At 29.6% G+C, this 25,964-nt stretch overlaps 1 protein-coding gene across 4 annotated transcripts in view; it reads right to left on the bottom strand.

Annotated features, from left to right (window-relative positions):
• LOC124425241 (rho GTPase-activating protein 20-like) overlaps window positions 1–25,964 on the bottom strand; it is a 59,435-nt gene that overhangs the window by 13,880 nt on the left and 19,591 nt on the right. Inside the window, exon 1 of one of the 4 annotated variants that reach the window (XM_046965377.1) lies at window positions 3,743–3,881. The exons of the other annotated variants lie outside the window; for them this stretch is intronic. Coding sequence (XP_046821333.1) covers window positions 3,743–3,811 — 69 coding nt within the window. The 5' untranslated portion in view covers window positions 3,812–3,881. Of the gene's footprint in view, window positions 1–3,742; window positions 3,882–25,964 lie in introns of those variants that run through there. 4 annotated transcript variants of the gene reach the window in all.

Genomic DNA, 25,964 nt, shown 5'->3' with positions numbered 1-25,964 from the left:
CCAGGTGTATAGATACATGAATGCATATTCTTCTCGTTGACGTAGATTTTGTAGAAATCGATCGTGACCAAGTCATAATGGATTTCTATTGTTCCAATATTGATAATGTTACCAACCTCTCTTTTTAAGTATTAATGAGCTTTTAATAGGCTAGCCAAAGTTATTTACGTACAAATGATTATTAATGATAATAAAATTGATTTCCATATTTCTGTAATATCGTATTTAATATTTCACATCATTAATGTATTCAAAGAATGAAATACTGGAAAAGAAGTTTTACGTGAAACATTATAATTCCACATATGTTGTATATGATTTTCGTAATGTTATAAAAAAATAGAAAATTTACTTTAGACACCTTCTTCTTTTTATTTTTTTTTTTGTTTTTTTTTTTTCGTTTTTATTTTGATTTTGCCAACAGAATTGATCGCCTCTCGTATTGCAAAGTCGAATTGCGATTTAACGTACGATTTAATCCTTAACCGAATGGAAATGGCTTGTCCGCGCCTACAGCCGACGTGCCTCGAAAACTGGTCTTAGTACGAAAGGCCCTTCCTTCGTCGAAGGTAAAGCGAAATTTAAAGGGCCGCATTCTTCCTCGAGACACTCCTCTTTCTCTTCCCTCTCTCTCTCTCTCTTCTCTTTCTCTTTCACACATATATATACACACACATGCGCGCGCGCGCGTGCGCGCACGTACACACACTCTTTTCCACTCTCTTCGCGAATCTTATACGGAGACACTAACATTTTATGTAAATGGATTTAGGTTCGCCGCTATGTTTCGCGTGCAGGGACGCGTACCCTGCCGAAAATATCACCCGTCGTGTACCTTCGTTTCTATATTTATCGTCTTTGGATATAATCGTTTTGCCCCATGTGACTGATGAAATGGAGAAATAAGAAAAAAGAAAGAAAAAAGGGGTGGGTGTGGGTGTGGGAAGAGAAACTCTTGACTCATTTTTATTGCTTCCGTTGAAAGAAGTTAACAAGGAAAGACATGCAAATGTAATAGCGAGATATATACTCGCAAACTAAACCGACATTTTTATTTTCTATGAACTTAAAAAATTCATTTCAAAAGATGAAATTGCGTGAAATTGAAAGTCAACAAAGTTCCTTATTTTCTTTGTTTTTTTTCTTTTCCCTCTTTTTCCACATCTCCTTTTCAATCAGAAAAGTTAATATTATATCAATTTACTTAAAAACATGATACATATATAGACTATTGTACTCCAGTCATCCTGACGGCGCACAGTGTCGTGACAACGACCTTGCGGACATCTGCCCACGAGAAATGGCCCTTAGTCATCGTAGGAATGCTGACGGACATATTCTCGATCCACTTCCTGTATCAGTGAGAACTAAAAATACCACCACAGGTTTCATCATTCGAATCGTTTTGAAATTATAATTATTACATTTTTCATGAATCTCAAAAAAAATTCGGATAAACCGGATGATAATTAACGTTAATGCATCAGAAATAGAGTGTTTTTATTTTTTTTTTTAACATAAAAGTTTTAATGCAATATTCTTAATCAATCACAAAAGTGATACGTTAAAGAAATAGTTCATAAAGAACATTTTATTTATATTAGAAACGATGACGTTATTTTAATCTAGATCAATTCTCCAATAGACAATTTTCAATTGTATTTTTTTGATTTTTAAAAATCATAATATCGTTTGTTTGAATATATCAACGATTATTTCAATATGAGAATACAAAATTCGTATTTTTCACATTAATATCTATACGCCATCGTTGACATATTTTCAAATATAATAAATTATATGAATGAATGATAGAATATAATATACAAATTATGAACCATCAGACGCGACCCAGACCAAATATAAAAATTGTAATAAGTATTCGGTCGATGCACCAGACCGAAGTCCAAAATAACTTCAAATGTTACTCAGATTCTCAATGTATCTTGTTTCCTCTGTTTCTCTCTTTCTCTCACTCATTCCAACTCGGCTGCATTCGCAGAATTCACAATATCTTAGGGACATTACAGACTATCTCTTGACCGAGTTCCAAATCGTTCATATTATATTTTTTATTTTCTTTCTCTTTTTTTTTTCGAGATGAAACAAAATCTCCTCGATATATGTTTACATTAATATGTCGCGTACAGAATGAAGGTAGGCCTCGTTAAATTAATATTTTCAAATTGAAGGTTATAAAATGATTATAATCTTAATTGAAAAGGCTGAAAGAATGAATTTAATTCGAAATTTCTTTGCAAATTTGTCCCACTTTTTAAATCTCTCCTTCGACATTATTATAATGCAATTTAATACATCTGAGTTTCTTTTTACACGATATTATTTACACGATATACATTTACACGGTTTTTTTTAACACGTTTACTTTTATACGACATTAAGATTATTAATTAATTTGTAAAAAATATTACGAAAATCGTATGTATAAAAAAATATATATATTTATTTTATTCATTTTTCTCAATACATTAATTTCTCTTTTATGTGTTTATTAAATAAAATATTTTTATTGAATACATATCTATATTTTAAACGAATTCTTTTACACGATTTTTTTTTCTGCAAAATACGTATCCATCGTGAAAAAGAGACTGAGAGTATTTAATATTTACTTACATATATATATATATATATATATACATATATATAAAGGAGACTTACCAAAATTCATTCTCTGTTTTACTTGTCACAAAAATCGGAAAAAGAACAAAAACAAAAAACAAAAAAATAAAGATATTGTTCAAAAAATAACCAAATATATCCAGGATATTCACTAATTTTTTAAATTATGAAGAAACGTCGAAACACGAAAATCAAAGAATTCTTATCTACGTGATAAGAATTGATACGTGAATAAAAGGAAAATTTAATTGATAATTTAATAAAATAAATAATTGCACAATTTTTAATTGACAAAATTGGTTGCTATTACGTAATAGCAACAATCTAATAGTATATATATATCAACGCGTAATAAGGGATCGAAGCTCATACGTACAAACGGTGTATTCAGTAAAGACTAAAAGTTTCTAAAAAGTAGAGCTGACTTTTTAGGTGGTGTCACCCTGGTGGACAAATAGAAAAGCTATTTCCCATTCTGAATATCAGTTTCGAATGCATTTGTCTTCCGTACTTTTCCTTTGTTTTATTTATCTAGACATTAAAATTAGCCTTGAAAACGATATTATATTTCTTCCTCCCTTATACAATTTTTTTTTTTTTTTTTTTTTTTTTTAAATACATATCAAAAGATAACCAATTTCGAATTTCATTAAATTGAACCGGAAAATACAGCTTTCTCGAGCAAAGGAAGCAGAAATACTCGTATCGTAAAACGTTTATGGTTGTAACGGTATACCCGGTTATACAGAAAATGCGCGAACCGGGCGGAGGGTATTGAAGAATTATTTTTTTGAATTCCTTTTGCCTGTACTAAAAATAGAGAATAGCAATAACATTTTTATTACCCTAAAAGTCTAACAAATTTACTTACGATTCTTTATATGAAGTATATTCGATAAATTTGACGATTGACAATTTGTATACGATATGACTCGATTATTGAAATACATTTTATTTTCGTTAAATAAATCGATTTACGTGTCATCTAATTAACGTTCAATACGATTAACGTTCAATACGATTAACGTTCAATACGATTAACGATCAATAAGAAAAAGTTAGGAAAATTTGTAAAATAGAAGATGAGAAATACGCTCACCAATTCAAGTTCCAACTGCAGCTGCGTTTTACGTAGATCGTAGTAACCCTTGTAGTATTTGAACCACATCGTTTCTTTCGTGAACCGTTATGTAATTCGACGAAAAAAAAAAAAAGAGAAAAGAAAAAAGAGGAAAAAAAAAGAAAAAAAAAAGGTAAAGAAAAATGGTAATGGTTAAAAAAGCAAAAAAAAAAAAAAAAGAAAAATTTTAAATAGGAGAAAAGCTGAAACGTATAGAGGGCTCGAATTCAGCGTGTCACGTTTCAAGCGAATCCTACCGATCTTGGTGGTCTTCTTTGTCACTTCGATCGAACCAAACTACTTCCGACGTCTTCTTCTTCGCGCGGAATGCAACTTTTCCGTCCTTTTGCATCGCTCCGTTCAAGAGAATCAAAGACTTCTCTGTTCTCCGTTCTATTCCGCTCCGTTCTGCTTCGTTCTTATTTGATATCGCTTCTCGTGTATGAGTCTCTATCCCTCTTTCACTGTTTATGTGTATGCACGCGTGAATCCATACGCGTTGTAAGAAAGAAAGAAAGAAAGAAAGAGATAAAGAGAAAGAGGAAAAAATGAAGAAAAAGAAAAGGATAGGAAGGGAGAGGGAGGAAGAAAAGAAGAACGCGAGATACGATGCACTCTAGGACATTTAAGAAACTGTTCGTTTCGACATAGCCAAGAAGCCAAGTATAGACGAGCCCTCTCCTCTTCGGTAGATGCACCACTACTCTGTGAAACGAATACGTAACGTGCCAGAATTCTCCTCCTCTTCTTCCTCCATTTTATTTTTCGTTTTCGTTTTCTTCTTCTTCTTTTTCATCTTCTTCTTCTTCCTCTTCTTCTTCCTCTTGATGCATCATCCCTTGTTTTTCATCGAGTGTGAAAATGTATGAATATATATGTACGCAAGTATATATAGAGATATTTTAATACATTGACTGTCGAAGAAATTTTTTTTGTATAAACCGAATATATTCATCTAATATCTATCATAATTTTTCTCTAGATAAAAGAATATAGGAAAATTTATCGGCATATATTTCTTTTTTTATATTACATTTTACTCTTATTAAAATGTATTATGTTATACTTTTAGTTATACAAATATATCATATAAAAAATAATAATGCCTGAATAACATTAATAAAATATAAATTTAGTAATATAATTATCATATTAGAGTAACAATTAAATATTAATACATTTGATATTAATCTCGAGAACAAAAAAAAAAAAAAGAAAAAACAAGAAAATTTCTATATTTACAATCTTACAATTCGAATTCCATCATTGTAAAACTTCTCTCTGGCATAGCATTGCCGCATATCAGTTTTGTGAGTTTATCTATGTGGGCTAGATAAAAATGAAAGCGAAACAGGTGTCGTTCGAGGAATATTGTGGACAATTCCTTAAGTGATTTTTAACAACTAACGAACAAATTCTAATGAACGTCGAAATAATATCACGAAATATGCATCCGAATTATTTCACTTTTTCTTTCTATTATAATCACAGACAGAATGTAATATATAAATAATAAGCATCTAAATTTTGTATGTTATACCGATGATAATTTTTGTAAAATATATAAATATATATATATATATATATATATATATATATATATATATAAATTTCATTGGAAAAATACACTTAAGAAAACTTTCAGGTAGTTTACTCTTTTTTTCTCGGATGTTGTATGTAATTCGGTAATCCAGCTTCGATGAAACGTTACCCTCGTTGCGCGAGAAATTTATAAACGGATCAAAGAGCATGAATCATATTCTTACTATCGCCTCGATCCATAAATAAATTACCACGAGGAAAGTCACATATAACTCTCAACATGATTGTAAAAAGATCAATCTTTTCTCTATGTAAGAAGGTTTTTAACCGAAACAAATAAATTGCTGTTGTTGCATTTTATTTTTATTGTTTTTCTTTTTCTTTTCTTTTGTTATCTTTTCTTTTTCTTTTCTTTGAACGATTTTTTCTTGACCATCAATATAATAGACGTATCAAGGACCCTTTTCTCTACGATGGAAACTTATCTTTTCTTTTGATCTTACCTTTTTGATAATGATCGTCAAAAAGCTTTTCTCAAAAGAAAGATATTGCCATGTTAAATGATAATATGACGATAAGTAAGTATTTATATCCTAATATCAATTAGGATATAAATCTTTCTAAATTCCTACATTAATAAATATATAATACTAATTCTTTTTAGGAATGTTATAAAGGTTTTAGATAAAATTAGAAAAAGCAAGTAATGGTCACCAATGACCTCCATGATACAATCAATATCTTAACGACTAACAAAACATAGGCGCTTTCGTACTTTCAACTTTCACAAGAAGTAATCCAAACGCATCGCCAAGGAGAAAAGCGAGCCTATATACATACATATACACATGCATATGTATATACATACATACATATACACATACATATGTATATACATACATACATACATACATACATACATACATACATACATACATACATACATACATACATACATGCAATATATATATATATATATATATATATATATATATATATATATATATATATATATATATATATACATTGTAACTAGTGATCCGTCAGTTTCCTGATTTATAAACCGATTGGTTAATACAAATGGTAAAAATAATTTGCCCTTCGTGAATAGCCCTTTTTTCCGTATAATTTTAATAATAATTTCTACATTTAATAACAGTTTCTACGAATTATTTTTCAAATTTTTTACACTTTGTAGATCTTTAAAGATGGATGCCATTTAAAAGTTCTTAGATTGTTATCGCTTGTTTAAATTCATCACGTTGTACCTACATTTCACCAGCACTAAACTCTTTGAAATGAGTACGCTCGAATTTGTTTACATTCGCGATCAAAGAGAGAGAAAGAGAAAGAGAGAGGGGGGAGGGGGGAGAGAGAGAAGGAAAATGCATAATATACTGACTACTCGAGTGAGGTCGATGATCCTACCGTCTCGATGAACGCGCAACGATAAGCAGCATCGAAGGCGTGACCTTCGAGCCGTTAACTCTGAAATTAATAGAAAGATTCTCGGAGTTTTATGAACGAGATCGAAAGCGAATTTTTATATATATATATATATACATATATATATATATATATGTTTCAAAGAAAAAAAAAAAATCATTCGTTTGATTAGAAATATATTAGAATGAATTTTTCTATATATTTTAACGCTTTGCCACTTTGATCGAAGAGATATTCCCATTTCGGAATATGTTGGTGCACAACCGATCGGGAAGATCTCCCATTTCGCTTAGCAACACACATTGCGGCGCTCTTTAGTACTCCTACGAACATAATATTATTCCCCCCTTATTGACCAATTTGGCCAATTGTAGAAATTCATAATTGAATATGAGAAGTAATAAGTGGAATAATTCTAGAGATCAAAGTTCTTGAAATTTTCTTACAGATATCAGCTTTAACATCATATTTAAATGTAACTGTCCTTTTATTCTTATTTTGAATTATATATCACATCATTAATAATTCTAATATAATGACGGTAAAAGAAAAATGGCATTTTGGAAAATAGATTAAGGAAAAATGACTTTTATTATTGACATTAATATGCAAATTAAAAAGAGAATAATATCTTTGAAATTAAGATGTAGATTATTATGACTGTAATTTTTTTATTTAAAAAAGTAAAAAGTTAATTATCATAATAATGTCTTCGACAATATTCCAACGTGAAAGTGCATCACGTGCATTGTTTTTCAATTCGTGAAATAATTTGCGTTTCATACATTTCCCACAAATCTTTCAACTTTTGAGCCGATATTGGAAACCAATTCATTGTATGCTTTCGAAACGACGATGAATAATAAGCGATGACCTTATTTTCTTTTAACACTAACTTCCATAAATTTCGGTTCATTAAACTTTTTCTTATGAAACATATTAAAAGGTTCTTCATTCTTATAACAAGGTCAAGAGACACTTTGCATTATCTGGGATCTTAGGTGCTTGACAGTTAACCCTTAAACAGATAGTACGTGCCTGACAAGCACCTATGAGTTGACTTTATAATAATATGATAAGATCCTTACACTGAAAAGATTCTGCCTTCCAGTGCAAGTTTGATGCAGTTGCATTTTGTCACTGAATGTATGCATATCGAAAGTTGGAAACAACAGTGCCCTAGAAACACATATATCCTAATAACGATATTACCGAGTGCGTATATCAGAAATACACAAATAAAAAAAACATTTCTGCAGCGAATGTATACCTTCTGTATCTAAAAATTTCGAAAATACAAAGCGATTTAATTTTATATGGGATTTCAATTTGTCGCTAATGAATACCGTATAAAATTTGCGTAATGGAAATTAGAAATCTTATAAAAAAGAACAAAAAAAAAACATTTTGAAAGATGCAAATAACGATATTGAAGACTCAACGCGTAGTAGAAGTAATTGATAAGTTGCACAAGAAAAGAAAGTGCAACTTATGTCCTTACACGTAAAATAGGAACACGGATTACAAGTATTACAAGTGTATAAAATGTCAGCAATCGATATCCTTAGAGTGCACCAAGAAAATACGCGATACTTGCTCTTAAGATTTATAATTTTTTATTTTTTCAACATAGAATGTTTTCTATTGTATTGTCACTTCTAAATCTATTAATTTTATCTTTCTTTATGACCGCAGAAGATAATTTCTAAAGAAAATAATAAATTATAAAGAAATAAAAAAAGAAGAACAAAAAATTTTTCAAGTTATACCATAGCTGTAACTTCTATTCTGTAATTTCATTGCACGAAGGAATCTGCTTTATCAAATATCATATAATAAAAAAATTTTTAGATTATTTATGTGCAACTAAAAAAAATTTCAATTAAATATATATTAATTAAAAAAAAATAATAATACATGTATTAATTTATTAATGCTAATTTGAAATTTCAAGTTTGATATCAAAAAGACAGTATGTTGAAAAATTAAAATTTTCATAAAAAATCACATATGCAATGCAATTAAATTAAAATAAATAAATGTTTTGTAGGGATATTTAAAATATCTTTAGCTACACATGGTAATTAGCTACTATATGGTAAACTACGTCAGTCGTGACTATTATACGAAAACGCTGATTTGTTTTTATTAATGAAGTTAATAAGTTTTGTAATAAATAATTTTACATTTTAAAAATAACAAAAAAAAAAAATAAAAGTATGATAACGAAAAATCAGTCGTAGAGATTAGTCAAAATAACGATTATGTAGAAATAGCTTTTACGGTTGAAATATAGAGCATTACTATTCAAAATATTATACCAGGACACATTCGTAGACTATGAGTCATTTCTTGAGTGCTGGGGTAGGCTTGTACAATACATAGTATTTGAATAATTTTGTATTGAATAGATGAGAAAACCATAAATATATGTAAAAGTATATATATATATATACACACACACACACACACACACACACACACACACACACACACACACACACATATGATATATATTGATGAATGTTATATACAAAATATTGTATTATAATTTCATTGTAATCAATACTTCAATAAAGAAAAAATTTTACTAAAATATTAAATTTATATAAAAATGTTGTTATATAAAAATCATTAAAATCAATAATTTTAATCTGAAATATTTCTTTTAGATAGAACGGACTGTTTTTTTTAATTTTCATTGAAGAAAGAAAAATATGATCAGCAAAAAAAAAAGGAAAAAAAAGGAAGAAAGAAAGAACATTTCGTGACTTTATACAAAAACATGCGTCTCATAATTTGTAATGCTCTCTATGTATTATATTTTTATATCTTCTACGGTCTGAAGGAAAAGAAATTTAAGTTCTGAAAACGTTTCCTTGTTAGACAGCCCCGAACAGACATACATAGCTTTATAGCTTTCCCGTGGAGATTAGAAGAGGAGAAAAAAAAGGTTTGGGTTCGAGTCGCCGAGCTGGGATTGACTACGTGATTTTTGTCACGTTGGCCACCAAGCGACGACATGATCTGTGATACAAATCATCACGAACCAACGAAAGTATAGAATTAAAATACAAGCGGCAATACAATATTTTTATGATTACTGACAAGTATGAACATTTTTATGAAATGTACCTGATTAAAATTATATAGAGAATTAACCGCTACTTGGCGTCACATTCAACGTTTGGCTCGTTTAGTACTTAGTCCATTCTTAAAAAGATTCATAAAAAAATTCATAATAAACACTGTAGAGGGGAGAGAAGGGAGAGAGAGAGAGAAAGAAGGGGAGGGCGGTCTTCAGGCATAGACTAGAAAACTAAGGAATCTCTTATACATTACGATTTGGAAAATATTCAAACGAAAATAATGGAAAAATAATTACATTATAATAATTTTGTTAGTAAGATTTAAATTTATTTAGAAAAACTAAATTGTCCCGGTAATGTTAAATCGTTCGTTTAAATTACATTGAAACATTAATATGTTGTAATTCTCCAACCACATGCATTTTTAGCCTTTAGGTTTAAGAATTATGAAGATATCTGAAAGGCCGTTATTTCAATCCAACTTGGAGGTTATTCTCGAAAGGGGGATTAACAAGAAGCTCAAATTTCAATGAAGTCACATGCGTTTAAGAAAATTCCTAAAACGGAGCCAAACTTGACATTCCTCTTGAATATATTTTGATGAGAGTCAGGGGGTTGAAGAGGGTAGGGAAGGGATGGGGTGGGGAAGGGGGTAACGGGATCGTGCGAGCAACCGTTCCAACGCGGAATCAACGTTTTTCACCGCGACATCAGGATTTCACGAAGGAAAATACTTTTATTACGGGCAAAGTAAAATTACATAATGGTAGAGACCGACTCCGCGGAGTTGCGACGTTGAAAAGAAAAGACCGCATGTTAAAACGTTACTGTCCGCACACGCGGCTCGGATTCTCGTGAAAAGACGGCTTTGCGAGTCGTTTTTCTTACCGTAACGAGGAAGCGTAATAGCGCGACAGAGAAATGCAGCCAGGAGGAAAAAGAAGGAGTGCCCGGACTCGGGGAACGGTCCCTCCACGCCAAGAGGAAGAGGGATTCGCTCACAAGCTTGCTGCTATTCTCAACTTCAAACGAGCAAACGAAAGAAAGTACATCCGTTCCTGCGAAATCAAACTGTTCTTTTCTCTTCAACTTCGACGAAACAATTGCATATAGGTATTACTTCTTTAACTAGAGAAAACTAATTGTAAAGTGAGAGAGAAAGAGAGAGAGTATCTACAAAGTCCTTTGTATTCTATCCATTTTAGTACATCCTTTTTTTTTTTTTTTATTACTTGCGCTTTCTTTTCTAAGAAGACCAACCAGATCTTCAATTTTAACAGCCTTGTGGTATTTTAATGAAATCGATTTCAAATGAAAAACATATAATAATAATAGTTAATAGTTTCTGACTAGTCATATGGTTTTTTTTTCTTCAATATACGTTTCAAAAATTGAAGTTTGACATTAGGATGTCATACGATTAAATTAAACTCTTACAAAGATATAGAATTTAATGCTTTCGGAAGGAATATTTGATCATTGTTTTATCCCAGCGTGAACACGTTTGTTATAAATTTTATTTATCTTTGGCATCAATTTATCGATCGACGTGAGTTTATCGAAAAGTTTCGATCTTACTTTCAAAAAGTAACTTGCTTGACATTAATCGTGATAACAAGCATGATTCATAATTCGCTACGAATATTAGTTATATTTTGGATACTTTTGAAAGATGTACCACATTTCATTCGTCTATATTACGTTTAGCTTATTATATTCATTACATTTGTTTTATTAAAACTAGCACATATCAGAATCATTTATCTTAACGAAGACTAACACATTTCAGAACGTTCAATTCATTTATCTCATGAATACTAGCACAACGTGCTACTTTTCTTGAACAAAATCGAAACGTGCTTCTTTTCATGACGGACTACTAAAACGTGCCAGTTTTTCTAGACAAAAAGCATAATACGCTATTCTTCCTCGTTATAAATCAAAAACATGCATAGGCAATAGAAATAATACTTCTACTAAAGAAAAACAATAAGAATTTTTCTGAACGTTTAAAAAGGAAATGTTTTCCATTTGAAACGCCTCAAGTTTCTAGACTTTTTAATTTTTCTATTTCTACAAATGTCACTCTTTTTTGTTCGAGGTTTATCTGTAGTAAAAAACATTTCTATCGTTGAATTTATTTATTTACCTATTTTTTTTTTTTTATAAAATATAAAAAACAAAATATTGTCATAATAAAAATATGTTGATCGAATGAACATCGTTAATCTTGAAATCTTGTAAAAAAGAAAAAAAAAATTAACTTTGAAAAAAAATTGGATGCCAATTAAAATTATTGGTTCTTTCGAATTAAACAATTTTTTTTTTGGTTTTTCTATATTTTTTCCAACGTTTTCTTTTTTTTTTCGTATCTTCACAAATAACAAAAGATATTTTAGATACAAACATTCAATGACTCATCCCACACGATACTTCCTGACTCAACCTGTACATGACTTTGATATATGTATCTATATACATACCATATAAATTACGTTAAATAAGATGAATCAATTAAAAAGACAACTGACAAAGGTGACACACCTATTCCTACGACATATTTTTTTTCCTCGAGAAGGGAATTATCATAGTTGCACAATACGTAGTGGGGTACTCATTGAAACACAATATGTTCAAAGAGCAGAAACGCATGAACGAAAAAATACAGACAAACCATCGGAAATTTCAATTCTTTTTTTGCTTACCCTTCAAGCCTTTCCTTCAGAGACTTCTCTACTACATCGAGGCACGACTTCTTTTACCCTATTTTCATAGCTTCCATTCTTCTTCCCTCCAACAAACGACTCCTCTCTTCCGTCTCTCCTTTTTATTTAGCCACAATAGACCATGTTCTCAGTTCTTCCTGTTCCCTTACCCCTTTGTCTACCACATCTCTCATCCCCAATCTCTCACCCCACTCTCTTTCTTTCTCTCTCTCTCTCTCTCTCTCTCTCTCTCTCTCGTATTTCTTTATTTTTTTTCTAACGTACAAAAAATAGTGGCGAGCCTGGTTTTACTTCCTTTTTATATCTACTCAAGGAATACCTTAGATGGTAACCACTCGACCACGATCAACAGTTACGGTGAAACTGAGATCAGTGAGCAACATACGAGTTGAATCAGATCAATCAGACAGCATTTCTTTGTCTCTTTTGTTATCGCTACTAGTACCGTTTTCTCATAAACTAAATCGATAAAAAAAAAAAAAAAAAAAGAAAAAAAAAAGAATACGATAAAGGATAAATAACTTATGATACATTTCAAGTTAGAATATGAATTAGATATGAGTAACAGAAATACTCATATATGGAAAAAGCTACTACGTTCTATTGACAAATATGTTTATGTGATCATACAATTGATATAAACTAATCTATATGTATATTATGAATATTTAAAGACATTCTCGTTTTACAATTAGATTAGATCGCTTTATTCGTGAAGAAATCCGTCTAACGATTCATGCAAAGAATGTGATTTAAAAAGAAAGCCCATGAAACGATTTGATATCTCTTGATAAGGCATAACTTTTTGTATAAAACCTTTACTATATCATGTGTTCTGTACAAAATATAGTATGAAACGAAAAATATTTATGTTCGTGTTTTATCTTTCGATCGAAAATACCACACCTGGAAGATCTTTTTTCTTCGAGAAATAAGAAATATCTTGAAAAGGATAATATTTGATAATCACAAAAATACTTTGTCCTATTCGTTTCTTTGTCCAAATTTCATTTTGTTCATAAACAACATATTTTCAAATAGATTAAATAAGTTTTCGTGATCGATAAACGATATGTATGTGTATATGACTAATGTTGAAATGAGTAAATAAACAATATTTATTTGATTTGCAAAATTAATCTATAAATTTGATGTCATTCCCATTTGACATTTTCACTGAATTATCATTATCTATTTTCACAACATTTAAATTATTATTATTTATTATCATATGCTTATAATTTTATATTGAATATAGATTTATATAAATTATATGCAGATATACGGTGTGGATAATAATGCTCCAATCCGATATAAATTTGCTCGTATAGATAGATATTTATTATTGAATTGGCTGATTATAAAAATTTAACAAGAATTGTAAATTGCTTTAATAAATCATACTGAATTAATCTACTAAATTTTACGAATAGTTAATAACAAATAAAGGCATACGAACGAATAATTTGAATTATATTGAAAATAATACTCAGCTATTTTAACAACGTTATGAACAATAAATATATAAAATAAATAAAACCACAAGGGAGCAATTCAAATTACTTTTTAGCAAGAATTCACGTAAGCGATATAAGTAATCTTATTGTTAAGTAGCGTGAGTGACTTTAAGCGGAAAAATATTTCCATTATCTGAAGGTAAAATCGAAATGTAAAATCAAATATCAAGAATGATTTATAAATAAATGTCACGAAAGAATTGTGACCAAATCAGTCTTTATTTAACATCACGATTTAACTCTTAACGCAAAGGCAAGTAAATAAATATAAAAAAAAAAAAAGAAAACAAACGATTTTATCGATCGAAATTTTTTCTTTTAAATAAATACCTTCTTCTGTATATTTACTAACATATTAATAAATTTCCTTAAAAAAAAAAAAAAAAAAAAAGAAAAAAAAAACAAGCCAATAAACAAAGAAAGAAAGAAGATTAGCCCGTTTTCTCATACAAGTTGGACAGCTCTGTACTTTTATATCGAGCACGAAACGAGAGAAGAGAATAATTTGACGAAACGAAAGGAACAGAAAAGAAGAAGCGATTCGATCGAAGAACTCTTCGAAACGAGCGGATAAAAGCTGGTCGAGCGAGAGCAAGAATCGCGGTGGCGAGTTGAGATTACGCTCGGTAGAGCGATGCGAAACGACGCGGTAGCAGCAATGCCAGCGGCAGCCTACATAAGAGCCACACGAGTTTCACGATTTTTCACGTGACCACGCGAAATAGAATGCTTGGTCAGGAATGCTACGAGAGGTTTTATGATTGCTCTTCGAGATGCTGATCGTCTTTCCTATCTCTCTCTCCTTCTCTCTCTCCTTCTCTCTCTCTCTTCCCACCTATCTCTCATTTTTCTCAATCTTGTATAATTTCAGAAAAAATAAATAAATAAATAAAAAAAGAAAATAAAAAAAGAAAAACAAATAGTACGAGAAACAAATGGGTTAAAATTTTTTTTCAATACTTCGAATATCAAATCGAATTTGTTGTTCTTTGAAAGATTAATATACCATCAAAGAAGAATAAAATTCTACGCCAATGCAAATCCTCCAAGCTAGATAGAAAAGGTTCCTCAAAGAGGAGGAAGGACTGCTCTTCTGGATCTCCTAGCGAGATATTATCCAGAAGCGGAGGATACGTGTTCGCGCGCGCGTACCTCCTCTCTTCTTCCGTTGCATTTACGTAGCCATAGATATTCTACGTACGTGCGTGAATGCGTGTGTGGATGCGTGTGAGAAGAAGAGGCGAGGTAGACGGTACATACGTGCGAGCATTGCTCGAAGTGTGCGAAGCAAAAGGTAAGGTGGGGTACTGACCGTACATTCCACGAGAAAGGTGACCGCCTCTTCTCCCTTCACTACCCCTCCTTAACCCTTTTCTTACTCCTTTCCTTCTTCGCAATACCGTACAACTGTTCTTACCAAGTCCTAATAATTTACGTATCTATCGGTTAAACAGTTCTTTAAATTTTCGATAGAAGTAACATACGAAAGTGGTTATAACGTTTTATAACCATTTGATTTTTAATCCATGTCCACGTCTGGATTCACCATTATAATTTTCGAAAGTTAGTGTTATAATTGACTCTCGCTGGAGATCCATCAAATTTAGATCTACTTCATATATATATATATATATATATATATATATATATATATATATATATATATATATATATGAAATAGTAGTATGTATACATACACTTATGTAAATTATACTTATGTAAAAAAAAGAATGACAGAATTAATTCCTTTTTCCTGGCCGTATCCTCGTTGTATTCATCAATCAAAAGACAAAGCGTTTAATGCCTTTCCGACATAACTGTGACTCATAATAACTCATACAGTCATAGAGAAGTGTGAGAATAAATTTCAATAACCATGTACATTGTGTTTGATAATACGGGATAAATATATCTCAAAGAACGAAAGTACTATATAATTATATAAATATATAATCTTCACGAATAAATTATTTTTTAAATGCCGAATACATTCTATATACTTCGTTAACATTATAACATAGATAATCAAACGAAATAAAACAAAAAAACAAAAAAGGAAAAATACATATATTGTAATACTAAATGGACTAACTAAGCTAGAGAAAAAAGATCAAATGTATTTTTTCCTTTCTTAAACAACTCATTCATTTTTCTTTCGATGTGATTTCTTCGTAAGATTTATTAAAAAAAAAAAAAGAAAAAGAAAAAAAAAATTTATCATATCTTTCGAATGAACATTAAATAGAATAATTTAAAATCATCACTGATCCTCACCGAATCTAGTATCGATTTAATTCAAAATTCTATTAATCTCCTGCGAGCAAATTAGATCGCTTTGATGTTTGAGATATAGGTAAGGAAAAGTATTCGAAAATCTCGCGTCAGCACGCGCGCTCGTCACTTTGCGTCGCGCACCTGTGCGCACCCACCCGACACACAACAGCTGGCCGCGATCCCATCGCGCAGCTCGCCTAACGGTGCCGAGACACGAGCAGAGAAAAGCCCTTCCTTCCGAGAGAGTCACGGACTTCCTACTCCCCTTGATACAGCCTCCAACGAGATCTTAAGGAGTTGGAGAACTCTTTTTGACATTTCCTCGGCACAAAGTTAAACTAATTTCAAAATAATCGACGACTTGGTCGACAAATCTTTTCTATTCACAGAAAATTAACTCTTCGCGGTCGAAATCCTAAATATTCACTCGTAAAGTATATTTTTACCGTTCTCGAACGAAATTAAAACTGACGTAAATGAAAATATTTTGTCTGGCGTGAAATTACAATTGGAGAATATTCGTTTATTTCTTTAAATGTGAATATCTTTTAAGAGGTTTTTAAATATATTTTATTGATTTTTTATAGCAATGATTGGATCCTAAGTCTATCAATGTATCTAAACGAAAAATAATTCCAAATAGAAAGAGTTAAATATATTATGATAGATAAATAGAAACTATCTTCAACGAATTCTTCGATGTTATTTCTCTTCTTGTTTTATCAATGATTAATATCATTTCAGGAATCTCGTTTGTTCGTTTCATCAATATTTTCATTTAAATATTTCATTCTTAAGTATACATATATATATATATATATATATATATATATATATATATAGCACTTCCACAATATTATTTACAATCATATAAGGAAGAAACTAGTTTAAACTATATCACACTGACTATTATCGCTACGCCATACGAGTCATTTTAACCTTGCATATTTATATACATATTTAAGTATGTATACGTGTGTACTATCTAAAATAGCAAACAAAAGTTTACAACGACTACCTTTTTGGATAAATTTTTGTATTATATTATGGTCGCTACATATATACAACTAATTCTTAATATACAAATAATTTCTTAAGATTTACTGCGAAACATTAATTTAGGACTATATTTACAAAAAAAAAAAAAAATTATTTACATTAGCACAAGTAATAAAAATCTCTTAAAAGAAAATTAATATTTTCTAATATAGCCTCTATTTTAAATAATTGAAATTATATTATGATATGAGTATACATATAATCTATATTCACTTGACTGCTGCTGTAGACACATGTATGATAAATATATTTATGTATACAAGTCGTCATACGAGTCGTTTCCTGAGTGTTAAAATATCGTTGTTATTACAAAGATAATAAAAAGAAAAAAAAAGAAGATTTCAAAGAAAGATAAAGCTTTCTACGGAAACGTTTAAATATCCAATTGAAAAAAAAATCCAAACGCGCGAAAACTATCGTTTGTGAAACTGTTCATAGTAAACATGAGAAATCCACAGAGACTATTTCTTCCTTTCTAATTTTTTCAAGTCAAGACCTGTCGTCATTAAGAGTCTTAATATTACTTTCACGCTACGTTGAGTCAGAAGACTAGAAAAACTAGCCAAAGGTCGAGATCTAAATCGGAATAAAAGAAGTGAATCATCGTCATTCAGGCAATAAAAAAAAGCAATTTTTAAGTAAATAGATTGCTTAGTACTCTATCGAGTTTTATTTAACAACAAAAAATCGTTTTAATATATATCAAATTTTAAAGGATTTTCTTTCCAATTGTAAAACTAGAACAAGAATTAATGTGTATATATATATTTACTTTTTGTTTTATAATATTTTTATCTTACGAAAGTATTTGAAAAATAATTATCAAATATTTATCAAAATTATTTAATTATTTATTCGCATCTTACATGCAATGTGCATTAGCACATTGTTATTAAATCTTAAAAAAAAAATATATATATATATACATTAACTTTGATCCTCGAAAAAACAAAAGAAACTATGTCGAGTACCAGATTTATTCTTTACATTAACGTGGACATGTTCTTTTCATAAAGAAAGAAAAAAGTAATTTTTCTATCATATTATATTAATTTTTCTACCATATTGTTTTAATTTTTCAATAATATGTTTACCGTTAAATAACTGAAGGATAGATATGCTAAGCTTTGAGAAATACTATTCTAGAACTAAAATGTAATGATTTCTCATAATTTTCAAGACATTAGTACCGTAACATGGTCTCATTGTAACAATTATACTGAACGGTCGTGTGTGAATGTATTCTCAGTGTTTACATTGTTTTTCTTACTTATCGATTCTTGTATATAACACTAACAATGAAAACGAAGTGTAATAAATAATATATATTGTTGATATTATCGTAATGCTTAACTTATTCAGAAAGGAACAAGCCTCTGAGTACAGAAATAACTAATTATTAATATTCATTTTTTATAATGAATCGTCTAAAACAAATTATATTGAAATTGCATAGGTCTTCCAACTTCCAATAAAAGAACAAATTATGTTAGATGTAATAGATTACGTAGAATATACCTGCTACAATAAAGTTTTTAAAAAAATTTTTAATAATAGAATATGTTTATTTGACAATTAAGAAAATAAGTCAAAATTTCATTGAGAATTATAAACATATTTTTGTCAAAGATCAAATCTTAAACATTATTCGTAACAAATAACATACTGACTTCTAAATCAATTAATTTTCGTTAATATTGATAGAGAATAAAATCATTTTTAACATTCTTATTCAGTATATACAAAAAGATTGTTCCAATGTATATGAACAAATCATTATAAAGAATTTTAAAAATTATTTACAAAGTATATTTTGATTATATGGAATAATAAAAATATAAATAAATTTAAAACTAAGTCACATAATATAAGAAATAATTTCTTAACTTATAAAAATCCAGTTAAATTATGCTCACATTATAATTACCATGTTAAATATCTTTTGATAATGTTCTTCATTAAATGATTCACTATCACAACTTAATATTTCACATTTACAACTAAACAATATCTAAATAATTGAAATGAATTAGAAAAAATTAACGAATTACTATCTATCTTAAGAATTTCAAATGAAATTTAAATTTCAGTGTTAATTGCCATTATTTATATTTAATTAATATTAAGTAGTATATATATATATATAATGTGTATATATTCATTAAAGAAATGTTGAAGCTATCTTAACCAATGTATAATAATAATAATAATAATAATAATAATAATAATAATAAAAATAAGAATAATAATAATAATAATAACAATAACAATAACAATAACAATAACAATAACAATAATAATAATAATAATAATAATAATAATAATAATAATAATAATAATAATAATAATAATAATAATAATAGTAAAAATTACCGTAACACTTTTAATTTAAAATCATGTGTAGTGAGAATTTATGAAAGGAAACATGCAATGCAGCGATTTGTGAACGTGAACTGCAAGCTGCCTTTTTTCTTCCTCCTTCTCCTTCTTCTTCTCCTCCTCCTCCTTCTCCTTTTCCTTCGTGTTCCTCTTCAAGATTGTTTCTTGCGGAGGAGTACAGGAGGAAGCGACAACAGGTAGCGCGTACTACATAATACATAAAGGGCAGTACACGTCGTAACCTACGCCGTAACCTACGCGAGCAAAGAAAAGACAAGAACATAGAGAGAAAGAGAGAGAGAGAGAGAGAGAGAGAGAGAGAAAGAGAGAGAATGCAACAGGTGGAGGCAGTAATCGTGGCTTCTGTTCTATCGTGGGAAGGGAGAAGGGTCGAGTTTGTGCGAACGGAAAGCTTGTACGTACATCTGGAAAATCATGGAGGCAAGAGAATAATTACGTGTCTCGCAGGATTTAATTTTGAGTTGCTAAGCTGATAGCGAGTGTGAGATGATAATAAACTGTTGCGATCTTAAATATGTCTGAAATTATAGGGATAAAAGAAAAGTGTTTTCAACAAAAATCACTGTTTTTTTTTCTTTTTCTTTTTCTTTCTTTCTTTCTTTTTTTTTTAATATTAATTTCACGTCGCATTTGAACAAAGTATTTCACTTATTATCTAATTAATCCATTTATTGAACAAATAGCATTAATAATAATAATAAAAATAATAATAATAATAATAATAAATGTTTATTAACACATAAACACAGATAATATGCTACCAGATAGACAGAAAGTAGGAGGTAAAAATATTATCTATTTCCGATCATCAACTTTTAAACATTGTCAAGATACGTTATTAAAGGAATATAGAGAAATCATTGATATACTCATACATATAAATATCAAATTCAAATATTCTTTTATATGAGCACAAATATTCCAATTACACAATATAATTTAACACAAGCATAAATTACACACAAGCAAACAAAAAGATCATATATCTCAATTTATCAAATCTTATTCATAGAACAATCAGATCACACAAGTAAAGAAGAAAAAGAATGGTCTCAAAAGTCATTGTAGAAAAGACACGACCATAATTAGTGCTTATCATTTTTGAAAAAAAAAAAAAAAAAAGAACTCGTACGCAGACGTAATGAACTCTTTCTGAAGATTTAAGAATTCATGATTATCATATAAAATATAATGATTAGAAATTAAAAAATGTACATAATAATATAATCTATCAATAATAATAATCTGTCAATTAAATAGCAGAAAACTTTTCAGTAACTTTTACTTACGAAAAAATTCAAATATGTACATTACGTATGTACATCAAATAGTCGCCACGTTATGTACGTTAGAAATGAAAGAAGAGAGTTTTCTAAGGAAATGTAAAGGAAAGCAAATCATGTTATAAATAAAGACGTGGAACAGTCTAATTAGCTAGAAAGATTTATTTCAATTTAATTAAAATTGACATAGTACTGTGTGATTGAAATCTATAATATACACAATACGATTTGCAAAATATTATATACAGGATACGAGATACATAAATACAAAAGGTATTATTAATATAGATTACATACCATATATATATATATATATATATGTATATATACATATATATATATATATATATATATGTGTATATATACACACACATATGTAAATAACTGTTTTATCGCAATAATGTTCTTTATGACTGCTGAAGGACACCACGCTTGAAATGATTACAGCTTCAAATACGCACGAACAAAAATAAATAAATAAGTAAATAAATAAACAAAGACAAAAATTTATTGATGAATTCAATGGTTATCAGATGTTTATAGGAAAATGTTGACTACATTATTGCGATTACACAGTTTGTTAAACTTCAAGGCTTCATAACTCGATTAAGTATTGATGTAAAGCTATACTATAGGTCCTCATTAAATTCGTATTAATTTTCTCTATAATTCTTGTTAACTTTAAAATATCGATTTCTATTTAAAAAAAAAAAAAAAAGAAAAAAAAATTGTTACGATTTCTATATCTTGAGAATAATATCCTCCTATGAAATAGATCCAATAAAATATTGTATTTCCTTTTCAAAACCTAGCAAGTTCTATGTTAAGAGTTTATTTATAAAATCAATAGAATTGGAAATATTTGCCTATATCGTTTAAAATTAGACATTAGATATATTCGATTGAAATGTTCATATTCATCGAATATACTTGAAAGCATCGTTTATATTTCTTAAAATAATTAGAAATAATTCAATTTTATCTCGTCTAGATTCAAAACCCAGTATTGCATTCCTTATTCTCATGAAAAAGTAATATTACTAAACTATTTAAATAATTGGAATTTGAAACTTACTTGGAATATACTTTATCCCTATTTCTATAATCCAACGTTTCAATCGAATCGTTAAAGTAAGTAAATAAAACATTAGCTTGCTAAACACGTGATAGATGCAAAGGACTTGCATAGCTATCGGCTGGGGAACGATAACCAATTGTTAAATTCAAGAACGAATTTACATGAGGCCGGAAAATGTTACACTATCTGAAAATTGTGAATACATTTCTATACCAATTATGTGCGTTTGTTTAACTCGGCTGATTTAAACTTTAGACGGTTTATAATTGGCTGTATTGTCGACATTATCGATTGTTAAAAATTGAGCAGCTGTTAATGTAAAATTTTAATACTTTCAGATTTTAATGCCTTCTTTCTCTTGCTCGAAATTCTCTCGAACGTTGCAGTCTACTTTTTGGTGAATTCCTTTTTTTCTTTTTTTTTTTTTCGTCGATTCATGAATACCCTCATTCTTTCACGAAACACTCTTCCATATTCTATACCGGTTTTACGTATAATCATTCAAATTAACATAGAATAATAACATTAAATGACACTAACGAGTAAACACACAACAAATGAAACGAAACGAAATTGTGCCTATATATTATGTGCCTCACTATAATGATAAGAATAACAAGAAAGTGACAAGAAAACGAAAATGTAAAACGTGTTAGCCTTACTCCACTGACCCATCGATTATGAGGAGTGCGATGACCAATACGCATGATACATTCTACCCTCACCCCTTTCCTTGGCCTGGTCGACTTATAATTCGGCAACTGTACGGCAGGAAAGTGAAACGAAATAGTGAAACGGGCCCGCCTTTACTCTATCCGTCTCACCAATGTCAGACACAAGAGTTAGACTTTCGTTTTATTCGAATTTATATGAGGCGAACTCGCACTACCGTGCTTCAAGAAATTTCACTTTAAAAACTTTAGAAACCATTCAACAAACAGTGAATAAAGTTAATATTCGTACAAATAGAAAGTTATGCGCCTTCGTCTCTTCCAAGAAACCAAAGTTTGCCGCTCGATGTTTCGACCATTTACTTAAACTATAACCTTTACTTTCTTTCTATCTAACCTTATGACCAATGTTAGAACTTTTTATATGGTTAATTAAACTTCATATACGATTAAATTATATATCATATAAAAGAAAAAAATTTCTCTTTTGATATACGATAACTCATTTATCTTTCATACGAGAAAAAGATAAAAATTATGGAAAAATAGTTTTCATGTTTGATATAAAAAATATTTAAAAAAAAAAAAAAAAAAAAAAAAAAATATATCGAGTATAACTAGAATATGCAAAAGCAATAACACGGACAGATTGCAAATACCGAAACGATCATTTATCAACAATTAATATTTAAACATTATCTTATTACATAAAAAAATATACACACACCCACACAACTACACTATATGAATATAAATTTAAAATAATATTAGAAACTACGAATTACGAACTCTACCGGGATAAAATCATAGTGGCTAATAAAACAATAAACTTCGATAGAGAACTACAATAATATCACATTAAACAGCACACATAAACAAAAGATTTACTGCATACCATAGAATTGAAATTTATGAGCTAGACAAATATCATCATGATCTCGGAAACATTATAAATAATCCATTGTTGAATTATGTGCGATTTATGTTCGGGGTCGTTATCCTGATAAAAATTGTAATCCTTTAAAATCTCAAATTTTTTGGCATTAATTAATTATTATTAATCATTTTTCAATATATTTAAATAAACATAAATTTATCCATAATTATCTCAATTATGTGTAAATTGTCTGTTCTCTTTGCGCTCATGGATCCCTATGCATTCAAGCATGCAACACCATTACGAACTTGACACCACCATTAACGCTCGCTTGTAAGTGGTCTTCATTTAATTCTCTTCCTGCTTTTCATCATACTTTTTTCTTTCCATTAAATACAAAAACATTTTATTTGCCCTCATCAGCGAATATAGTATTCTCCCAAAATGAAACTGGTTTGTCTGCATAATTTTTTGCAAACTTCCATCCCTTTTTTTCGAATGGTTTCGCTGGAATACGTCTTACTTCTAGCGTTATACATGAATGAAAATAACTTCAATGTAATACTCATTTTGTATAATTTCTGGATAAACATCAGTTACAGTCATTTCTTTCAACATTTTTATCAATAGTTCTTGCAGCGATACTCAGGATTTATTTTTATTTTTCTTGAAATAAAATAAAATCTTCAATAGTTCCCGTTATTTCTCATAGAATTTATAAATCTTCTTTTACATCATTAAACATTCATTAAAACAGATAAACTATGTGTAAAATTGTAATAATTACGATATCAAACCAATTTATCGGTTATTATGAAAATAATTATATTCGAATGTCACAGATAAAATTAAAGGATTCTATTTTTTTTTATAAAAAGAAAAAAAATAAATTATCACATTTCACAGACATATTTCACGATGACGATTGCATAAGCTGACGGTCGCACCTAGAAACTAATAAATCTTTTCGACCGAGTAGATATTATTATACACATTGCTTCTCCTTTAGCGATAAAGTTTAACAAGGCATTCGTATTCCAAGATGACTAATTATTTCGCTCCGAATTCAATTATCACAAGGCCCGTCTCGTTGAATAATTCAATACGAAGGAAAAGATTCGTACGGTCGTAGGCGTCGAGGTGAAACGACAGTAACGGCGACAAATCGATCGATCTGCAGATCACGTTGGTAATAGGGTTCCCTGGAACGCGAAGCACGAAAGCTAATTAATGGCAGATCCAAAGAGACCTCGCTTTCTTTTGGACCTGTTCAAAAATGCGAACGACGAATGTAATGCTCGATCAACGAACGAGAGGAGACGCAAAATTCACGAAAAATCACCAATGAACTGAACCGCTCTAACCGGTAACGGTTCTCTCTGACGCGAGCGACCAAATATTTCTTCCAGTAAATCCTGACTTCGTTAGAGATATGAGTAAGGTTTTTGGTCCATCGAAACTCATAATCGATAAACAAATATTTCCGTATCTCCGTCCATTACTCTCTCTCTCTCTCTCTCTCTCTCTCTCTCTCTCCCTCTCTCTCTTTCTCTCTCTCTCTTTCTCTCTCTCTCTCTCTCTTTCTCTCTCTCTCTCTCTTTCTCTCTCTCTCTCTTTCTCTATATATGAAAAAGTTTAGCAAATCTATTATTATATCTTTTTTATTGAATAGAAGAAATCAACTAATAGGAAGATATTTATAATTTAAAGCATTTTCCATTATAGCAACAGATTTTTATTATTCCCTTTTTTCTAGAATAAATATAAGAGAGTAAAAAGCAATTTATAAGCAATATATATATATATATATATATACATGTGTGTGTGTGTGTGTGTGTGTAAAATATATTCTCATAATCTTTCCACTCTCTCGAAAATGGAACGGGAAAGTTGAGTAACATGCTCGATCGAGTTCAAGTACCAAATGCCTGAATAAAGTTAATACAAAGAAATGCAAAAAAATCGGACAGCAATGTACGTTCGAAGAATAAAAAGACATAGAATAGTATTGTTCACGCAGAGCAACAATAGCTGTCTCTTCGACCGTATCGATATCAACTTGTTGATATATAGATAGATACTATATCGTTGGCGAAAGTAGTTTCCTCCGAAGCAAAGCGCGCATTGTGAAAACGACTAGTTAATCCTTAATGAATATAACAAAATGCTGAACAATATTTATAGAAAGTCATACCTAGAATATATCTTTTGATATAGTATTATAAAATAGCATAAGATA

The sequence above is a fragment of the Vespa crabro genome, chromosome 6, assembly GCF_910589235.1.
Source record: "Vespa crabro chromosome 6, iyVesCrab1.2, whole genome shotgun sequence".
NCBI classification, from domain to species: Eukaryota; Metazoa; Arthropoda; class Insecta; order Hymenoptera; family Vespidae; genus Vespa; species Vespa crabro.
Note: the sequence above shows the minus strand (reverse complement) of the source record. Positions and strands in the feature narration are given on the sequence as shown.